Source organism: Camelus dromedarius, chromosome 3, assembly GCF_036321535.1.
Source record: "Camelus dromedarius isolate mCamDro1 chromosome 3, mCamDro1.pat, whole genome shotgun sequence".
In the NCBI taxonomy this organism is placed as follows: domain Eukaryota; kingdom Metazoa; phylum Chordata; class Mammalia; order Artiodactyla; family Camelidae; genus Camelus; species Camelus dromedarius.
The window spans coordinates 56429778-56451702 of record NC_087438.1 but is presented as its reverse complement, the minus strand read 5'-3'; the positions used below and the strand labels follow the sequence as shown (position 1 = coordinate 56451702).

The window sequence follows — 21925 nt, the reverse complement described above, 5'->3', positions numbered from 1 at the left end:
AAGAGTGAAATGAGTCCTATAAATGTAAATTAGATAAAGTGCCTGGAATTTTCAAAATGAAACGCTTATTGATGTATGATCATTGTCAATAAGTGGGAAAAAAAGACAGGGTAACTAAGTACAGGGAACTGAGTCTAAAGTCTATGTATCAAATTTAGATTGGAAATGGGACTTAAGAAAGTAGAGGTATTAAACTGGCAGCATATTTTACAAGTCAACTACCAGGTAATACAGAATGGCATTTACAGTCACAATTCCAGGCATTTGGTCATAGAATATGCATTTTAATGTAGTTTTACACTCCTGGAGTTTTTTGGGTTTTGTTTTTTAAGAATTTAAACTAAAAGATAGTTTTAGTAGCATATGCTGTTGCAAAAAAAATTACTTAACTTGCTAACATGCCTATTAAGTGAGGTCATATATTATCAGAAAAGTAGGAATAAACAGAATAAAATAGGAAAACAAAAAACTCTTGGCACACTTTTTTTCTTTAAAATCTCATCACAGAGTCATTGGTTTCTGATTTTACGTTTTTGAGATTTAGTACTATCCTTTAGAAATAATACCTTTAAAATAATATTAAATATCTCATTTCAAAAGTTAAAGAGGTGGACATGCCACAGCATGACTGAAAGCACAATCTCAAAATTAAGTAAGAGTGATGTATCAGAAAGTTGGGATTTGATTAAGACTGCTTTGCTACAGCTCTGCACAATGATGTCTTACTCAAACTTCTGTTGCTTTAAGCAAGAAAATAGGCTGTAAATCGATGATTCTCTCTCTTAGCAAAGGCATTTTAAAAAATATTCTTTTACCCTTCTACCAAACGAGATCTGAACAAACCTTGTTTTGAAATCATTTTTATTGTTGCTGTTGTTTTTTGTTGGTGTGTCACTGTGTACAGTACCTTAACTCCTCCATAGCAGTATGCAGTGTTACTTTTCCATCAGCTTTGCATCCTTGTTCTCACTTCAAATTCCAAAGGAAGGTAGAAATTGAAGTTTAGAGGACTCAAGGAGGTAACAGGAGGTGAAGTTGCATGACCAATTGTCCTCTTTTTTGGGAGGGGGTGCTACTCCTTTCAAATTCTTGCCTTCAAGAATGTTTTCTTCAATTTCTCTATGTCTATGCTTCTGTCTCTCCCTACCTCCCCCTCTAAAAAAAAAAAAAAAAAAAAAGACTTTTTCACTTTATTACCTGCAACTGCCAGAACTGAATCTATGTACGCCAAGCAAATATTCTAACTGAAAAACAGACGAAAAAGCACTATTGTAAGCCATGAGCTGTATTTTGGCTCATCCACTTTGACTGCAAAAGCTAGACCATTTGTATTGCTTTTGGTGGGTAGAGGGGAAATTTGACCTACCATAGTGATGCTTCAAGAATCTCTCCTTGCCTTCTGTCTTATTGCATGGTTCCCAAACTCACCCTACTATTTATTTGAAACAGATATCCTGCTTAATGAGATTCATGTCTCCCACTCGCTTGCCCCATGCGGTCACCTTTTTTTGCCCACGTGAACAGATGAGCCCACAACACTCTCTTCCAAGCCTAGAACCAACTAAAGTGCATACAGAGCAGCAGCGGAGCAGCCCTGTCCTAGCTTAAAGGTTGGCTGCTGACTAAGTTGCCTTTCCTGAGAATCCAGGACAGTTCACTTTGCAGGGTTCTGTCCTCTCAAGAAGCTTCGTGCCCCAAGAGTCACTTTTCATGATCTCTTAACTTCTTTTCCTGGCTAGACTGAGAATGGAACTTGAGGGGATTCCGTAACGTGGTTAATTATAATCAGTGCTGGAAAACAAGAGTATATCAGACACCAAGGGTGCCTCTCTTAACCCCAGAGTCTCTGGCGTGTGTGGAGAAGGCAGGAGCGCTGTAGGAACTTCAGAGGCAGTGGCAGGTGCTAGGGTGTGGCTGCAGTTGTCTCCCTTTTCTTTTCCAGCAGAAGGAGCCACCTCTGAGAGGGAGAGGGAGAGAAAGGGAGAGAGAGGTGGGGAAGAAGAGGGGGAGATTGGTAGAGGGAATAGGAGGGAGGGGGCGCGGGGCGGGCGGGCGCCGGGGAGCGCGCCTGCGAGGCTCAGGCTCGCACGCACGCCGCCTCTGTTTGTACACAGTGCGCTGCCGGCTGCCGCCAGCTCGCTCCCGCCTGCTCACGCTTCATTGTTCTCTTAAGTCAGAAGCCCGGCAGCCGCGGCAGGGAGAGCGCAGCGCACGGTCTGCGGGTGACCCAGAGCCGCCGCGGGAGCCCGCGCCCCGCCCCGCCCGCCGTGCCTCGGCTGGGACCCACCCGCAGCGGAGGCTGAGCCCGCTGGCGGCTCCCTGGAGCTCGCCCACCTCCCGGCACCAGAGCGCTGGCAAAAGGGGAAGAGTCCTCTCTTTGGTCACCACTCTTTCTCGTCCACTCCAAGAATCTGTTCAAGGAAAAGCTGTAGGAAGAAGACATCTTCTTGAATCCTCTGTCAGGGGCGGGGTCTGCCTGAGCTGCGGTGCCACCTCAGCGACACTACCCCCTGCTGCGACCCCTGACCAGCGGGGTCAAGTCCCGGAGACGGGATCATGAAGCGCTCGGTGGCCGCTTGGCTCTTGGTCTGGCTCAGCCTCGGTGTCCCCCAGTTCTGCAAAGGTGAGGCAGCGGGGTCTGGGGCCGCTGGGCACGGGACAGGCGGGGAGTCCCTTGGGAGACGCTATTTAGAGGGCTGGAGGTGGTTTCCCCTACGCGCTGAGGGTGGTGAGCGCCGCAGGCGACGCACCTTGGGTACCCCCCAAAAAGTGCTCCGAAGTCAAGAGCGGAGTACGCGGGGCCGACTGGGGAAGAGGGTGCGTGATACCAGGATGAGATCGAGAGAAAAACCAGGGCACAGGGAAGGTGGGAGGGAAACCAAATTTTCTGCAGCTCACTTGGCCACCGGGTCTCCCTAAGAACGCTACCTGGGCAGTGTGGGCAATGCCGGCTACTGGCGCCAGGCGGGGCTTTCGCTGTGGAGCAAGGGAAGCGAGCATACCCCGGGTGTCGGTGGAGTAGTTGAAACCGCGAAGAGGCTGAAGAGCGGAAAAGCTGTCACCCCCCGGGGTGCAGTGCTACAGTGCTGGCAGGGCTGAGCAGTTGGCAAATCTGAACCTGGGCTGGGGGTTTTAGTCAGGGATGCGATGGAGACCGTTCTCACGCGTCAGTTCGGCTTTCTCCCGCCTCCCCGTACTGGACGCACAGTACAGCATCAGTATTAGAAAAAAAAACAAGAACCTGCCTCTCTTCTAACCCAGGGGCCTAGAGCTTTGCTAAGTGCTCCCTGTGGTAGAAGCGTAACTCCTGTTAATAGAGAATCGTACATTGCAAGACATCCCTGGTGCCCCTGCCTCAAAGCGAAAAAGTTGTAAGAGTTGGTCTGGTGGTGCTTCCCATGACTTGCATGAAATAAACCAGTCTGTTAAAAAAAAAAAGAAAGAGAAGAAATGTAGGACTTCAATGAGTCCCCTGCTGAGTTGTATAGTCGACTTCCAGGTCTTTTGCGGAAGATGACTTGTCAGTACAAGCCTGGGTTGGCCCCGTCTCTGTTCAGGTCAGTGTTGAAGTTGTCTCCTGGAAAGGGCAGGGGGAGCGGCAGAGACTCTGGGGAGGCCGCTTCAGCAGACCTGCGCCCTTTCAGCGGCCGCATATCCAGGCAGCCTCTTCTAAGGGGTACGAGTATTTAAAAAAAAAAAAAAAAAACCTTCGCAGACTGCTTCAAGTGGAGAGCTGAGTGCACTACAGGATTTAAAATGCTGTGCCTCTGAAGGAGTGGAGTTGGATTTAAAAATGCATTGACTCAGATCCATTTGGGACTACGCACTGCGTGAATATTCTACACCATCCATCCATGTACCCAGCCATCTATTTGTTTCACAGGAAAATTATGAACTCTTGGGCTACCGTTTGCCCAAGAAGCCGGGTGTTCCTGGCCATCTGCCCTCGCTGCCCTGCCGGTAGCGATCCATGGCCGCGCCTTTCCTCAGTCTCCCTCCCTCTCTCCCCCAGAATGTGACTATTTTCCCCAGCATGTAGGGGTGTGTGTAGGTGTGTGCCTTGCTTGCGTTTGCAAAGTGCCCTTCCAGTTATCAGGCGGAGGCAGCCACTCCACTGAAGGTTAAGGAATGGTAATGGCTCTGTAGTTGCGCTGCCAGTCTCCCAGCGATACGAAGAAGACAGTGCTCTCACTATCTGTATTTCTCCTTTCTCATTTCCTGTCTGGATTCCTTCTGCGCTTTGATCCCTTAGCAGGAAGGGAAGGGGAGAACTGCAGGCACTCCCCTCTCCTCCTCCCTTGCCCGCCTCGGTTCCCACCCCAAACACGAAAACACACACTCACCCACTCACCCTCTCACACGTACCTGCTCCATACCTCCACTGCCACCATCAGTCCCGGCTTGGAGGTAGAGGGCGAGGGAGGGGAGTGTGGAGGAGGAGAAAGTGCGTCTAGCGTGTGTGTGTGTGGTTGCAGGAACCCTGGGGCGCGGTGAGTCCCGGCTCCCTGCATCTTGACACTCTGCCTCCTGAAGATACCCACGCATAGGGCACAGTTTACTCTGCCAGACAAGCCAACCTTGGTGTTATATTTGGGCTCTCCATTCTGGCTCCTAGGCAATGTTCTGGCGCTGAGTACTCCACATTTTTCAGTAGATTACTCCCTAGTTTCCAGCTAGCCTATGGGGAGAGGGATAGAGGACTTTAGGCAAGAAATGGGCCATTTTTCTATGAGCTCTTTTTGTTAAACTTGCACCTTTTAAATTTATTCACCCTCAGCTCTGCGGAAAAGCAGAATGCAGCTTGCACGACAGCTCCAAACAATTAAACTTTGAGCAAACTTACTGAAGCCAGTATTAGGATGAGAATTTACCTCGCAGTGCCTCCCTCCTCCCCAGAAATCATTTATCTAGTGTATGCTTTTTAGAAATTGGTGTTTTCCTGTATGGGTTGCAGTATACATTAATTAATGCCTGGGATTTGATAAGGACATGTAATTCCTTTCATTAGTCGTTTTTATTTTAAAATTAAACCAATGGATCAGTCAGACTGAATATTTTATTAACTCTTAAATTATTCATCATTATGGGTTGCTCTAAAAAATCCAATAACATGCATACAATTGCAGCAAGCACGTGACATCTTATGCAATCTGTCCCTGTGCCTGCAGTTTGTGCCTGAAGTCTTTAAGCAAATGGCAATGTCTAAAAATGTCTAGATATGTCCTAAATACTATGAATCATTGGTATTTGCACTTCCTTTTTTAATCAATGGTGATTTTTAGTTAATTCTAGGTGGGAATCAATTAGTACCTGAACAGTCTCAGTCATGATAATAAGACCATGCTTTTATCATTAGTATAGCAATATTTATGTTGAAATATAACGGGCCTTTGTACTTCTAAAAATTTATTACACATTAGTGTCTTTATTACCTGATTTACAGGATCATTAATTTTATACCTTAAAAATAAGTTCAACTTCAGATTTCAGGTGAAACATTGAAAAATATTTTTAAAATATTGAATTAAAAATAATAAACTGGAGGCAAAGTGTCCTGATCTAATAGTTTGAAACTAATACAAAACCCTGGCCATGCCACACACTGTCATGATACAAAACACATTTTTTTTTCCCCTGTGTTCCTGAAAAAGTTTTCCTAATTAGTCTTGAAATGTTTTCTTAGAATTGAAATACATTTTGTTTTAAATTTATATAGTTTGGGGAAAACATTTATAATAATGTAAATTAAGGGATATGAAAATTGAAATGGTCTATTCTCCCTTTTTTTTGATCTTGAATTTTTAAAGATCTTCAAAACCAGACAAATTTATTTTACTTCTGAACTCTTCTCTAAATTAAAACTCTATTGTATTTTTCTCAGATATCTTAAGATCAGTGTTCATATCAAACATGTATGCAGGATCTAGGGTATTTAATATTTTAATGAAGTTTACTCTTATTGCTAGATGTACAGAATTTTTCCTTCTCACAAAATGATAGGAATATAAACTAAAGGGATAAAATACATATGACTAAAATAGAAAAGCTTGATTACTCAGAACCATTATAAAATAAGTTTGATAGTTTTTAGACTCTAACAGTCCATACTCTTGATTTCACTGATATTAATTAAGATGAAAATTTTAATTAGGTAATTTATTTTTAAAACTTTTCCTCTTTTGAAGGGTTTTGAATAATGGAATAGACTGTGTATGTTATCATTTGTGTACACTTTTAAGAACCTGCCTGATTTGAGAGTTTTGTAAAGGCTAAGTAATTCTGATATCTGTTGCTTACTAAACACGCTCGCAAGGCACAGTAGCTTTAAGTATGATTTTATGATGATGTAGTTTCATTATATCCTTGCCAAAGACACCCACAAAAAACCATGTGGGTTTCAGAACTCAGTTCAAATCAGAGTAAAGCACAATGAGTAGGTACCGAGAAACAACTAACAAATTTTGCAAATATGTAATTAATGGTATGGCTTCTCTCATAACTAGTCAATTTACTCTTCTGAGTTATATGAATTTGAGCTTATTTCCTAGTAGTTTGCACACTGACGTGATTATGGGGAAAAAAATCATGGAAACCCAAAGCCAAGCCACTCCTATTACTCAGTTCTTACCTGTGTTTTAAGGAAGATGCTTAGTGTATTTTGCTTTTGTTTTTAAAATTATAACCCATGAAATGATTATAATATCTTTTGGTTAATTGAAGCAAACACTTAAATATTAAGAGTCAAGTGGTTGACCGCATGAAGTGGATTATTGAAAATTTTCTCATGGTTGTGTGATAATGCTAGAAATGAAGTACTATAAATACTTAAACTGAATGAAGTACCACTTAATTATTACTGAAAATATCTCTAAAAAGTCTTTGACTTGGGGAAATTGTTGGAAGGAAAAATAGACTGGAATCAACTATGCCCTTGCCAGCAGGTGTCAGGATAATAAATGGAGATCTTTTAAAGGGAAGATGGGGAGTGGGGGAGCCGTGGGAATAAACTAGTAAATGCTAATCTGCAAATCCACAAAAAGTGACTTTTTACTCTATGTGAAACATGTATCTAGTTAAGCTTTCAGTGCTCCCCAGAGAAGAAAGGGGACGGGTCATTGCAAGGACCTACTGCGTGTACCATAGGATTATAACTTGGTTGCAGAATGCAAGTGCATGTCTAGGTTGAACCATTATTTTTCAGAGATCTCCTGAAAACCTTCCAAGGAAATGCACAGAGAGCTCTGTGGTGCTTGTACTAAAACAATTATTACTGAAACGTTTGGCATACTTTTAAGCTTACTCTCCATAACAACTGCAAGTTTTATAAATAGAAGTTCTGTTATATTGACTTCCATGGATGTATATTCAACTATGTATTTGTACATATCTGTATTACTGGTAAGAGACAACCTTGCTTATCCTTTGCTATCACAATGGTAAGGTGTATGTATCCTTGGAAGTTTCTATGTAACATAAATCATGTGGCAAAAAAGACTAAATGACATGATAAAGTTCTGTCATTACCCATTTCAGCCAGTTACTAATCCTTATATATGTGCCTGTTGTGTTTCAATAGTTGTCAGTGACTTGACATCATTTATTTGTTTCTAGTTGATCCTTATCTGTTAAGTTGCAGATTAATTCTAGCATCTGCTGTTATATTTCTCTTAAAATAGCATTACTGATTCACTGTTACACCATTTCTACAAGTTCTCTCGGTTTTTTATAAAGTCACAGACACCATGCCAAACAGTCTGTCTCCAGTGGCATCCTATCTGTGTCAGAGTCCCCCTTAAGTAACTACCCCCAACACACAATGTTTCTTTGCTGGATAGCAACTAGGGCGCAGCATCTACTATAAAATCCTGTTATCATTATCAAAAGGTTGCAAATCTCCAAAACATTGTGGAATTTGCAGTTTATTTTCTTGTGAGGAAAAAACAAGAGAAAATGATAATGTGAAGCCTCTACTGCTAAATCTTGAGGTTTAAAACATAAATGGAAATAAATTAGGATCTGAATTATGGAACAGTTCAAGATTTTATACCTTGATTTGATCACGGAGTCGTGCCTAAAACTATCAACTGGGCAATAATTTATATCCACCCCGCCCCCTCCTTGTAGAAAAGCCTCTTTCTTTGCTTGGAGCACAGAATTGAGAATCTGGGAGAAAACATCAAAAACTCCTGACCACCTAGAATAGATACTACATTTAGGCCTTAAAGCATATAGTAAAGTCTATTTCTCTTGGTTTTTAAGTTCCTGGACTCTCTATAAATGGATCCAGAAAATGAAAGGTGTATGACGGAACAAGTAGGCTTAATCAGAGCAATAAAATATGGCAGCTGTTAGACAAAGAGAAGATTGAAAAAGCATCCACACAAGCAGTGCTAGCTAACATTGTAAAAAATTAGGGACACTTACTGGGGGTGGGGAGAGGGGCTAAGTTGAAAGGCCAGAAGGTATTTCCTTGTAGGAGAATATTACAATAATTGATGTCAGTATTGGTTTTGCATGCTAGACAAAGACCCACTGCAATATGTTTGACATTTGGGGTACAAAGGCAGTGAAATGTATGCATGGAAGAGATTTTGTCAAAAATGTTTAAGCTTGAAAATCTGCTTAAAGGTCAAAGAGCAGATTTCTGAGGAATATGCTTGTTTGAAACTTTATTTTCCCATCATTCTAGAGAAGATGTTATTATATATATTTTATTGATTTTTTTCCCTCAAGTAATGAAATGAAGATATGTATTACAAAACAAAGGACTCAATTTTATAGAAAAGTAGACTTCGGAATGCAGATAAGACGTCCTGCAATTATTTGGTTATATTTTAGGAGAAAATGACCTCTTATTTTGTTTTAAAAATGTGTTATTATGGTGTTAGTAACTGTAAGATTTGTTCAACAGACGATTTAACAGTGCGTGAAGTAGAATGGAGGATTTAAGTACAAGAATGCAAGTGAAGGCTTTCTAAGTACTAAAGCACTTTTGAACGTGATTGTTACTATGGAGAAAGAAGATTGACTAGATCTTAGCTTTACTTTTTCTGTTTTTGCAAACAGGTCTGTATCAAATTGATCCATCTCTCTTGAAAATAGTTTAATAAGTGTTCTAGTCCATAAGTAGGAAGGCCAAGGTTTTAATCTCTTGTCAAATGATTTTGTGCTTGATTTGAAGGTAATCTCTAAATGGGTTAGGGCACCATGCATTCTTGAAGGTTTATGCCTGGTATTTGATAAAGGCATTTATTTTGGGAATGCACCATAATCCTCTTAAGTCTCTTCTTGTACTGAGGTCAGAATGACCATTTACATTTTACTGCCACTGGAGATTATATGAAGACAGTCCTGGTCAAATTGTTCATGACTCCTGAGCAGAAAAGACTGGAACAGTGAAGTGGGAACATTGGAGCATGTTTCATTTGCAATAAGTTGACGAATCCCTCCCAGTAATGTAGAGCAGTCTCCCAGTTCTAGGCATCAGTCTTTTATCTGTGCTCACATCTTTGATGTCCTTCTCCGCTCATATAATTGAACTCTTAATTTCATTCACACTATTTTTTCCTGTTTGTTTATTCATCTTTTTTTCTTTCTATAGTTTAACTTTTGTACTGTTAACACTCACTTTTTCGAAATACTGTCTATAGGCAAACAAAACGCAAATTACCATTTAAAATGCTTTAATATTTATTTATAAGTTCTAGAGTAATATTTTGTGCTTCCTGCAGAACCAGGGCTTAGAACAGTGCTAGGCAAAACAATCAACACGACTGAACAGCAACAAAACTGAAATACTCAATATGTATTGAAATGAATGAAACTGTCCCCTCAGCACACCCGCTCATCAGTGTGTCATAAGGAGTACCTGCATATTTTCGACAGCAGTATGTCTTTTATAGAAAAGATAAATCAAAAGTAGTTTGAAGAACCTTAAAAGATTTGTTTCGCACTTTGTTTTATAAACTTTTTTTTTTACAGTCTGTGTTGTAAAAATGAGCCTACTTTGAAAATACTTCTCAATACTCCTGCAAGAGCATTATTAAATATGTGGTATTAATGGACATTCATGATATGAAGTGCTATCTATCTTTGTTATGCATCTTCAGTTAGAAGAAAAGCTACTGCTAAGTGATAGATTTCTTAGATACAAGGATCTGACATTTCCAGCTAACTTTAATTCTGACCTGGAAACAATAATTTTCAGACATCAGTTTGTTTTTCCTTACTTTTCTTTTCTTAGGAACTGCCATGATGTCACTTTAAGCATCTTGGTAGGCAAGTTAACAAGGGGCATTCATTTTAATATCTTTCTTAAGTATAGTTAGTAAGTCTAATATTCATTTAGTGCATGCTGTGTGTTCCCCTGTTCTGAAAACCATCTTGATTCTCACAATAATTTTGTGAGGCAGGTACTGTTGTTATTTACATATGGATAAAAAAACAGATACAGAGAGGCTGAATAATTTCCCAAACAAATAGTCTACTAAGTAGCTTGTTAGAAATACAACCCAGTTTAAATCTAAAGTCTTCTCTCTTAACTACTAAACTAGGCTGTATTTTGGTGAGTTACACATCCGGTATATATGTCACAGGGACATTTTGTTAAATGATTTTCTGATTTGTAAAACACACATGTCATATCTTACTACTATTTAACTGATAGATATTTTGGGAGGGGTAAATTCTATTTATTCTCTTGGGGTATTTTAAAAATTTTCAAATTTAAGTTGGCTCAGTGTCATGCCTCTTTTCTTTTCACATTCGAAAATCAAGGTTGGAGTATGCTGTTTGGACAGAAGGAATTACTGTGTCTTCCAGAATAATGCATTGGTAGTAAGAATAGTGAAGACAGGAAAAAGAGGAGGAGCATTTGGGAAGTGATTCAAAGTGCATGTTCTTCGAAATCTTTCAGTTTTATTTCAACATGACTTTTATATTTTGTTTTTGTAGGGTTCCACTGCTCCATTGTTATTCAGTATGATATTTAAGAGCATACTTTCTCTGTAATTTTCAGATACGTATTGTAGGACAAAGTGATTTTAAAGGTTAGCAGATACATAATGTAGGACATTGTGATTTTAAAGGTTAACAAGGTTTTTATTTCTGCTAGTTTAATGAAGGTATTTTATTTGCCTTACATCCCATCTTCATTTAATTTTATTTCTATGTAATGTCATTCAGAAATTTTAGCCAAAGAAGGATACCAAATGGTCTCAAATCACATCAGCTAGAAAATTAAATTTTCTGGTTTCTTTTAAAAATCATTTAACCAAAATATGGTTTGTTTTTAAAAACTAGATTTAGATTAACTTTAAATATTTTACAAAACAATGAGAATTACACCATCTGAGATCATCTTGTCAGTATCTTCTTCTGTACAGCTGTATAATATTTAATAGTTTAAAGGGACCTCCACATGCTTCATTACATTTATTCCACAATAACAGTGATAAAATATTTCATAAGCATTTCCCTTGTCTGTTCTACGGAACATAAGCAGAGAAGGCATTCTTAATATTGTTTAACAGATAAGGAACCTGAGGTTCAAAAAAAGTCAGATCACCTGTAATTCAAGCAACCAGTGACACAGTTTGAACTTGACTCTATGTGTTCTGATTCCAACTTACTTTATACTCTTTTCTGCTACAGCACTTTACTTGAGGTAATTATAGTTGTGCTTTTTTCTCAGTTCTTGGATTCACAAGATGAGAACGAGGAGTGGATGTACTACTTGCTTTTTCAGAAATTACTCTGCCTCTCAGTACAGTATTAACACTTAATTGCCATCAGCATATCATACTCCCTTTCCTCTTTGGAGCCAGTTACTAACCATCACAATATCCTGAGCTTCCTCAAAGGCTTTAGAACCCTGTTTCTTCTCTATTAGTTGTTCCCTTAAAAACTTGCGACCCTTTTAACATTCTGGTGTTAAACTTGCTGAAAGTTACCAACACTAATGATCTCATCTCCATTTTTAGCTACCTACTGACAATGCTGTTCATTAGACTTTCTCATCATGTGATTTATTCAGTTACCAGTTACCAGATCTCTCAGACTGTCCATCTCTTACCAAAATTTTCTGTCTTTCTACCTCTCCTTGCCCTTCATTCCCCATGAACCCACTCTTGTCATTGCTCTAATTTTCAGTAGTCTCTCTCTCTTCTTTCCCAGCCTGGTCTCTCTGTTTATCCATTTCAAGAGGTATTCAAACATTTGTGAATTTCTCAGCCCAGATGCTTTCATCATTTTTTCTTCATTATGTCCCAGACTAAGGTAATTTCCAAAGTCCCTTTACTACCCCGGCACTGAGAAAACTGGAGTTCTGTCAAAGGGTGATAGGATCCAGTAGAAATCCTGGTGGATCTGAAAGGTTGAGTTGTGGATCCTAAAGGGAATGAGTAAGAAATAGAGAAAGTGATGGTGTGAGGAGTAAGATTATGTGGGCATTGCAGTAATTACGCTGTAATTCTAACTATGATCAGTATAAATTTGGGAGTATGGCCGTAGGAGTTATGATTGAGGGAGGGTAGAAGGCAAGCTCGTTGGAAGAAAAGAGTGAAGGCGTGAATGGTTGGGTGTTGAAAATCCCCCATGTAGGTATTGAAATCACCCAGAAATTATAGCAGGAGAAATATTGGAGAGAATGACAGTGAACCAGGAACAGAAATCTTCGAGGAATGAGGGGGTATGGTATAGAAATCAGGAAATAGGTGTAGTAAGGGGATAGGAGTGGGGAACAGAGATCTATGGCATGAAATTAAAACTGGGGTAATATTTTTGTTTCTTTTTGAGAGGAAAGAAAGAATATTCAGGAAGTTGCACTGAGGAACAAGAGGGACTCCTGCCTACCTCATGTCTAAAGCTATGGGAGAGAAAACAGTATCCAGTTAAGAGGGCTGCAGGGTGAACAGTGACTCAGAGGAGAGCTGATTTTGTCTAGAGCAGAAAGGCAGACTTACAAGAGCCTAGTCCCAGGTGCCATGCTCTTTGACAGTGCTCATCCTACAGCTGTTGACACATTGAGCTCATTGTAATAACTGATACATCTCACGAAGAGCTATGCTTTTAAGCACATAAAATATTCACATGCGACAGCTCTTTTAAACCTCCCAACCACCTAGGGGGTTATTACCATCCCCATTGACAGATGAAGATACAGACTGAGTAGGGTAAGTGATCAGCTCTCAAAACTAGGTGTTATAGACCCAAGTCTAGGACTCATTTTTCACTCTAGCACAATTACAGAGAAAAGCCTTACATCCAAGGAAGGACCCCTTCTGAATTTAAAGCACAGCTGGAGGAATAGGAAGATTTCTGCAGTTGTGCCCTGACCTACTTTGTCCCACTCAGATGGGCCTCTGTATTTGGAGGTCTGCATAGTTTTGGTTACTGGGAATGTCTGTGTCTCTGTGGTGGCCTAAATCCTCGCCCACCTTGGATTATTTGTCCAGTGGTTCTTCCTGGAAAACAGTATTATTACTATGGGAAATTTATTTTCCTTTTTAACTGCTTATAATTGTGCAACCTTATATGCAAAGAATTCTTTTTCCTCAAATTTACATGTTTCAAGTATTTGTAAACCATAATGTTCCTTTAGTTTCTGACATTCTAAAGTCGTACATAGTTTTTCCTTTAATCTGTCCTTGTAAGCCAATCCTTTCATCATTTTAGTTGTTTCATTTGGAATCTGTCCAAGTAGCCTACATAATTATGCAACAGGCTTGCCAAAAACTCAGCAGAGAATTCCAAGGATGTGCTTCCCTAAAATAATTCCACACACATTAGTCTGTACTTTTAAATTTTGCAAATACATTTTTAATTTTTAATCTATTGTTTTGCTGGGTTTTTTTCCCTATCAGACTTTTCCAAGTAATACTTATCTATGTCCTTTTTTCCCCATCACTTTGTTTTGCATTAGCCTTCATGGGAGTTTTACTTTATTTTTCATTCTCTATCTAGCATGATGATCGTTAGTACAATATGATGTATTCTCCACCCACAGAATCTCAGAATAACCTAATTTATTTCCTGAAAATTATATTATTCTGCTATTTATTGCTATTTTTATATCACATACATATCAGCTAAATAATAATGAAATATACAAATTCCTATCCTTAGCTTTTTTTTTTTTGCATATTTATTCCTTTCAGGTCTTTGAAGTATTCATTATCTTCTTGAAACTATCATCTGTCTCTATTTCCATATTTTTCCTATGTCTATATTTATTTCTAGCTATCTCCTTCTGTGTGTTGCCATTTTTTGCTCCCAGCTCTTTCCTCAGCTTAAACTGCACATCAGAGAATCTCTCTGATTACCTTCTCCAAGTAGCTGAGGATTTAACACACACACACACACACACACACACACACACACACGCAATATACCTCTGTCATTAGTCTCTATCATTCTGTCCTTTTTGAAAATTACGGCATTTAAAATCGTTATCATAATCATAATCACTTATTTATTTACTTTCTGTCCTGTTTCCAGTGTATTGCAAGTTCCATGTGGACAGGAAAAACATCTATTTTGTTCCCTAATGTGTAAATCCAGCTCCAAATATGATGCCTTGTTACAGTAGGTACCCAGTTAATATTTGTTGGCTGAATTTATGCGTGCTTGAATGAGTGAAAAACATGAATGAAAAACAACTCTGCTGGTATATAAATCTTTCTCTGGTTAAAAAAAAAAATGTTCGTTTGCTAGACCCGTTAACTCATTTAATAAATTCTTCTCTGCTTGACACACTGATGCATTGACATGTGATTTATGGCACAAGTGATACACTTTTAGAAAGCAATAAATACTTAAGTGGTGGCAAACTCTTAAGAGCTGACTAAATAAATTACCTACTTGTTTCCATAGCTGTCTAATTTATAAACACTTTAAAATTGTAATTTGGATTTTACCTTAAATTACCAAATTGCAATAAAATAGTTCCAATTGTATATGGAGAATAGACAGATTCAGACAGCTGTCGTTTTATTATGAAGAGTTGGCAAGAAAAGTATGTGAAACAAATTCAAAGTGCTTGGTGGAGTTTTAATTGTCAGGTGGAGGAGCTGCAAGGTAGCCCTTTGGTCTGCTAATTGCCCCAGTGCCCTGGCCATCGCTCCCATGATCTCCACCAGCGATAACTTTCCTCCAACCATAACTTTGTTCCCTCCTCCCACCATGCAGTCACACCTGATGAGCCCAGATGTACTTGCCAGAGGGAAAAGGACAGCACCTGGGTGCTGTATCAGCACAAGCCAAGAGCCTTCCTGAATCAGCTCTGTTTAGAGTTGTTTGCATGATGACGATCTTTATGTCACAGCAAACTGCTCTTCATTCCTCTTTGGGCAACTTTATTTCTGTCTTTCTTAAATGCCTCAGTAGTTCTAAAACAATCTGTACGCTTGTGACCCCTGTAATTGTGTAATTTCCACTCCTTTTCTGAAAGCTGTGAAAGGGACATGTCTTTTAAAAGGTATACACAGCAAAGGATTATGTATAGTAAAAACTGTAAAATCTAATGCTTTGCTCCTTTTTATGTGATAAGAAAGAAACTTTTTTTTTGGAGGGGGAGTGAATTCCTCATCTTTGTTTTGAAGTTTTAATTATTTTTGAACCTATAGCCACTCATTCAAGAAGAGTTGTAACTGGTGATATTTTGGTGTCTACATTATTAGACTTGTTTCAATAAATAAATATCTCAAAGTAATGTTTTTATCCATAAAAGGGATCATACCAGCTAGTTTTATAATCCATTCAACAGCTTTTTATTTAGTAGAGACAGATGCCAAGAACTGCTCTAGGTTTTGTAATGAAAACAATGAACAAAATGGACAAAAATCCTTGCTCATATAGCGCTTTCATTCTAGTAAAGGGAAACAGAATAACCTAAGGTAATTGTCTTGTCGGTTAAGAGGAGGGTATAAGGATTTCAGGAGTGGATTTCATTTTTATGTAGGGTGCTTAAGTCAAGCGTGACTGTTCAAAAACTTGAAGAAAGTGAGTTGTGTTGCAAGTATATTGTCTCAAGTTTCATTTGTCTTTATATGTATTAGGTTTATTATGCAACAATTAAAATAAATTTATTTTGTAAAATATGTCCATATTTTCTCTTACGAATTCTGCTTTTGGCATCACATTTAAGTACATAATAATTGCTCTTCTTTTTCCCACAAAATATGCCCCAACACAGCTTCCAACAACTGTTAGGGTATGAAGCATGTATCATATACTAAATTCTAGGAAATATTTGCATCAGCTCAGATTCCTACTGATCTGCTTCTTCATTAGTGTGACAGTAGCACATGGATTTAATTATTGTAACTTATGTTTGTGCCATTATGTATAATTATTAAGAAATACATCTGAATTCATATGGTGAATACTTTAAATGTAGAATGTATTCAGATCAAAAAGTATAAGTAAAATGGTTGCTAAAAATAATTTCTATATAGTCTTTGGGAAGTGGTATAGATCAATTTGACATAACTTTTTTTCCTAAGTATAATTGCTTTACAATGTTGTGTTAGATTCTGGCATACAGTATAGTGATCCAGTTATACATATACATACACACACATATTCTTTTTCATTATAGATTGTTATATTAAATATAGTTCCCTTGCTATACCATAGAACATTGTTGTTTATTTTATATGTAGTAGTTTATATCTGCTAACCCCAAACTCCTAATGTATCCTCCACCTTTCCCCTTTGGTAACCATAAGTTGGTTTTCCATGTCTGTAAGCCTGTTTTTTTTGGAAATGTTTCTTTCTTTCTTTTTTTTTTTTTTCTTTGATTCTCCGTATAAATGATATCATGTGGTATTTGTCTTTCTCTGTCTGACTTACTTCATTTAGTATGATAATGTCTGGGTCCATCCATGTTGCTGCAAATGACATTATTTTATTCATTTTTATATGAGTAGTATTCCATTGTGTATATATACCACAATCCCTTTATTCAACCATCTGTCAGTGTACATTTAGATTGCTTCCACATCTTGGCTATTGTGAATAGCGCTGCTATAAATATTGGGGTGCATGTATCTTATTGAATTGGAGTTTTCTCCAGATACATGCCCAGGAGTAGGATTGCTGGATCATATGGTAACTCATATTTTCAGTTTTTTAAGGAATCTCCATACTATTTTCCATAGTGTCTGCACCAAATTAACACTGCACCAACAGTGTAGGAGGTTTCCCTTTTCTCCACACCCTCTCAGCATTTATCATTTATGAACGTTTTAGTGATGGCCATTTTGACAGGTATGAGGTGATACCTCATTGTTTTGATTTGCATTTCCCTGATAATTAGCAATGTTGAGCATCTTTTCATGTACCTGTTGGCCATATGTATGTCTTCATTGGAGAAATGTCTGTTTAGGTCTTCTCCCTATTTTTTGATTGGGTTCTTTGTTTTTCTGTTATTGAGTTATATAAGCTATTTTTATATTCTGGAAGTTAAGCCCTGTCAGTTGCATTGTTTGCAAATACTTTCTCCCATTCTGTAGGTTGTCTTTTCATTTTGTTTATAGTTTCCTTTGCTGTGCAAAAGCTTTAAGTTTAATTAGGTCCCATTTGTTTATTTTTGAAGTAACATTTCTTGATAATTTTAAAGAGATTATTTTGTTTTATATTCCCCATAATTCAAGTACCTTGAATGTTTAAAATGCTATTACCAATAACAGCTGCATAGTAAACTAATCTAGGGTTGGAGGTTTCAGTTTTCTGATTTAACTCTAATTGGAAATATGTTATAAATTAAGTCAATTGACTTTAGAATAATAAGAAGCATAAAGAACTCTTCCAAATTGTTTGTGAAGGCAATTACTAGGAGCAAAGCCTAAAATCTGAGCCCACCAATTGGAGCATACAAAGTTTAACAGTGACTTCTTGGGCTCGTTACGTCGGTATATCAGTCTGAAAGTATGCATTTCTACGTGTAACTGCATTATAGAAATCTTCATATTTAGATCATTTGGCAATAAAAACCAGCACTCCATAACAGCTAATATGATGAAATCATACTTATTATAATCATACAGTGTAGTTTGAATCAACCTTTTTTTTTTTTTTGATTCAAGAAATCGTAGGAACACAGTGACTATGAGGAAGATACAGTTTAACAATTTAGAACTTATTCAGATGGTTCAGTGGTTCCCTGACTCTTACAAAAGGAAATTAAAGCAAAATGAATTGATGAATAATTTGGTTGCACTTCAGGAAGTTAAACACTATTGTTTCTTTTGTTAGAGTAGTGACCAAGGTGTGCAGTAAAGCAAAAATACATTATTGTTAAGTGCTTTTAAAGCTGGTAATCCAGAAATTAAAATGGAAACCAGTTCAGGAAACCTATTAATACATGTTTATAGTTAAAACTTAGTTCTGTTGGCATTACTGCTCATTTGAGAAGTTGGTTTATAGGTATTTTACATTAAGTTCATTTTGTTGTGTATCTCCATAAGCTTGTTATTACAGGGTGCTGTCACTCAGACTGTCGCAGTGAAACAACATTCAGAAAACTCTTGTGTAGCCAGAGTATTTATGACCTCCAATTTAGGTTATTAGTCTTATGCTGAGGTGGTCAATGTTGATTTTTGGGGTTTATGAAAATTGCTGATATATTTGCAGTGACAAAATGGTACCATAAATTTTAGAGGCATTTTGTTATTCAAGAAAAGCCAAACAATCTTAAGTGTATAGTTTAATGAGTTTTCAAAATTGTATATGCCCATCTAGTCACTACCCAAAACAAGATATAGAACATTTCCATAATCCTATAAAATTTGCCCATGCTATTTCCAGTCAAATCCTATCCCTCCTCTCTCCATTATGTTTTTTGATTTCTGTTGCCATAGATTAATGATTAATTTTGTTTGTATTTGGACATCATACACACACACTCACACTATCATAACAATGGTGTGTGTGTATTTTAGTCTGGCATCATTCGCTCAGCATGACTATCTTCGTATTCTTCTTGTTGCATATATCTTGAGGGCATTCCTTTTTATTCTTGAATAATATTTCATATAAATATGCCACAATTTGTTTATTCTCTATTGATGAACAAGTAGCTTGTTTCTGGGTTTTAGCTATTCTAAATAAGGATAATCTGAAAAATCTTATAGAAGTTTTTATTTTGTAGACGTATGGTTTCATTTCTCTTGGCTAAATACCTAGGAATGAAATTGCTAAGTCATGGGTAGATATATGTTAACTTGCTGAAAAAGTACTCAACAGATCTCCAAAGTGATTGTATAATTTCACTCTCCCAACAGTTACGTGTGAGGGGTCCAGTCGTTCCATATCCTTAACAAAATTTGTCACTGCAGCTGATGCTTGAACAATGAAGGAGATAAGGTCACTAAGTGTCCACTAAAAGTGGACCTGAACTTTTAAACCCCCGTTGTTCAAGGGTCAACTGTATTAGTCTTTTGATTGTAGCCATTCTAGTTCATATGAAGTGGTATCTCACTGTATTTTAATTTGTGCTTCCTAATGACTAAGAATTTAAGAACTTTTTATGAGTTTATTGACATTCGTATGTCTTTTGTGAAGTATCCAGTCTTTTGCAAAGAATACTTCTTGTTGTTGTTTGGGTACTGAAAGTTGACTTGTAGGGGTTCTTTATAAATCCTGGATATGAGTACTTTGCCAGATACATACTGCAAATACTTCTCCTAGTCTGTGGCTTGATATCCAGCTTCTTAAAGGTTTCTTTTGTTGTGGAACTTAGTAATTTTGATGAAATGCATTTTATTGACATTTTTCTTTTAGAGTAAGTATTTCTAGTATCCTGAAAGGTATTCGCCTGGCCCATTGTCACAAATATATTGTCTTATTTCCTCTAGAAATTTCATATTTCTGGTTTTTACATTTAGTTTTATGACTCTTCTTAAATTAACGTATGTGTCACGAGGTACAGGCTGAGATTTATTTCTTCCATAGGAAGATTCAGTTATTTCAGCTCCATTTGTTGGAAAGACTGCTTTCTCCATTGAATTGACCTGCCACCTTGGTTGTGTCAATTCTGTCTTTAATCCCTTTATCTTTACACCAATATTAGGGTGCCTTGATTTTTTTTAGGTTTATAATTAAGCTTGAAATTATGTAATGTAATTCTTCTAAATTCTATCTGTATCGTTTGTATCTTCATACAAATTTTGGAATTAACTTGTCAATTTTTTTTTGAAGTCCTGCTGGAATTTTGATTAAAATGGCATTATATTTATAGATCACCTGGTGGGGAGTGGCTGTATTAACAATATTATATCTTCCAGTTGATTAAGATCTTATATCTGTTCATTTATATGTCCATATGGATCCATATTTAACAGAAGTACCAATTCCTTTTATTTCTGTAGGGTTTTGTAAAATATAAAGCATTTTCACATTGATTATCTCATTACTCATACTTTATCTTTTTTTGTATATATACTTTTATTGAAGTATAGTCATATTACAATGTTGTGTCAGTTTCTGGTGTACAGCATAATGCTTCAGTCATACATGAACATACATATATTCGTTTTCATATTCTTTGTCACCATAAGTTACTACAAGATATTGAATATAGTTCCCTGTGCTATACAGTATAAACTTGTTGTTTATCTATTTTATGTATATTAGTATCTGCAGATCTCGAACTCCCAATTTATCCCTTCCCACCCCTTTCCTCTCTGGTAACCATAAGCTTGTTTCCTATGTCTATGAGTCAGTTTCTGTTTTGTAAATAAGTTTGTGTTTTTTTTTTTAATTCCACATATGAATGATATCATATGGTATTTTTCTTTCTCTTTCTGGCTTACTTCACTTAGCATAATGATCTCCACTTTATCTCATTTTAAAGCAGGAATTAAGTGTAAACAGTGGAGATCATTTAGTACCATAAGGCTTCATAGTGCTTACAAAAGCACTTTGCATGTAGGAGATACTTGATGGACAAGTTGAATTCCCAGGAGACCATTTTGTTAATACTTTTATAATATGACAATGCTGTTAGAAAACAAAAATCAACATTACAAATAATGAAATTTTTTGAACTGAAGTGTATAAATACACAAGTTTCGAGAAAAATAAACAGATTCATAGCATCAGGCCTATTAAAAGCTGAAATAACAAAATCTTTAAAACACTGGAAATTACTTAATGGACTCAGAGAAATTTAGAATACCTGTGATCATTTTATTCTCCTAGAAATAAAGATTACACTTTAGCCTCCTTAGGTAAGTGCTCTTCCATTTATAAAGATAATGGTAGGTAGAATTCTTTCTAGCTTTTTACAGAATAGTCAGGCTCCCGAGGCAGGAAGACATGTACAGGGGCTTCATCTGGCTTTAGAAGCTTAACGGTTGTGTGAGTGAGTGTGTGTGTGCGTGTGTGTGTGTTGATGACCTTATCCCAAAAGAGTGTTATCACCAGAATGCTTTTGCTTTGACTGAATCTCTTGAATCAAGTCCAAGCTAATGTGATTTTCTTTTAAACACTTTAAGAAAAAAAACATGAATTGTCTGTCTTCTCTGTTACCACTTGTTTTGCAGAATTGACTTAGGAAAGTGGACAGCTATACTAAAAGCAAGATATATGCTTTTGAGCCACTCATTGCTGGCATTTTTCCAGTACATTCAGAAATATTTAATGTGTGAATATGGTGCCTAGAACATTTTAGGGAAAAAAAAACATTCCTAGGAGAACCTTGCTATATAATTGTAAGCCACTCCCCAAGTAAATTATTTTTTTGCTGCTTTATGTGATAATTAAACTCTAGATTGAGTTATTGGAAAAGGGATTGCATTCTTCTTGCTTGAGAGGCAATTATTAGCAATATATTTATATTAATTCTCCTCCCATGATTTAGTTATATCACATATTATTATAGTGAAATGAAATAAAAATTTTCTAAAAGACTACTTTTTCCCAT

The 21925-nt window shown here is 37.3% G+C and overlaps 1 protein-coding gene across 2 annotated transcripts in view; it reads left to right on the top strand.

The window, feature by feature from the left end:
• The first annotated feature begins 2111 nt into the window (after positions 1-2111).
• EDIL3 (EGF like repeats and discoidin domains 3) overlaps positions 2112-21925 on the top strand; it is a 392288-nt gene continuing 372474 nt past the window's right edge. For both annotated transcript variants that reach the window (XM_031447711.2, XM_010982003.3), the window contains exon 1: positions 2112-2623. In XM_031447711.2, the coding sequence (XP_031303571.1) occupies positions 2557-2623 (67 nt within the window). In that variant the 5' untranslated portion in view covers positions 2112-2556. The remainder of the gene's footprint in view (positions 2624-21925) is intronic.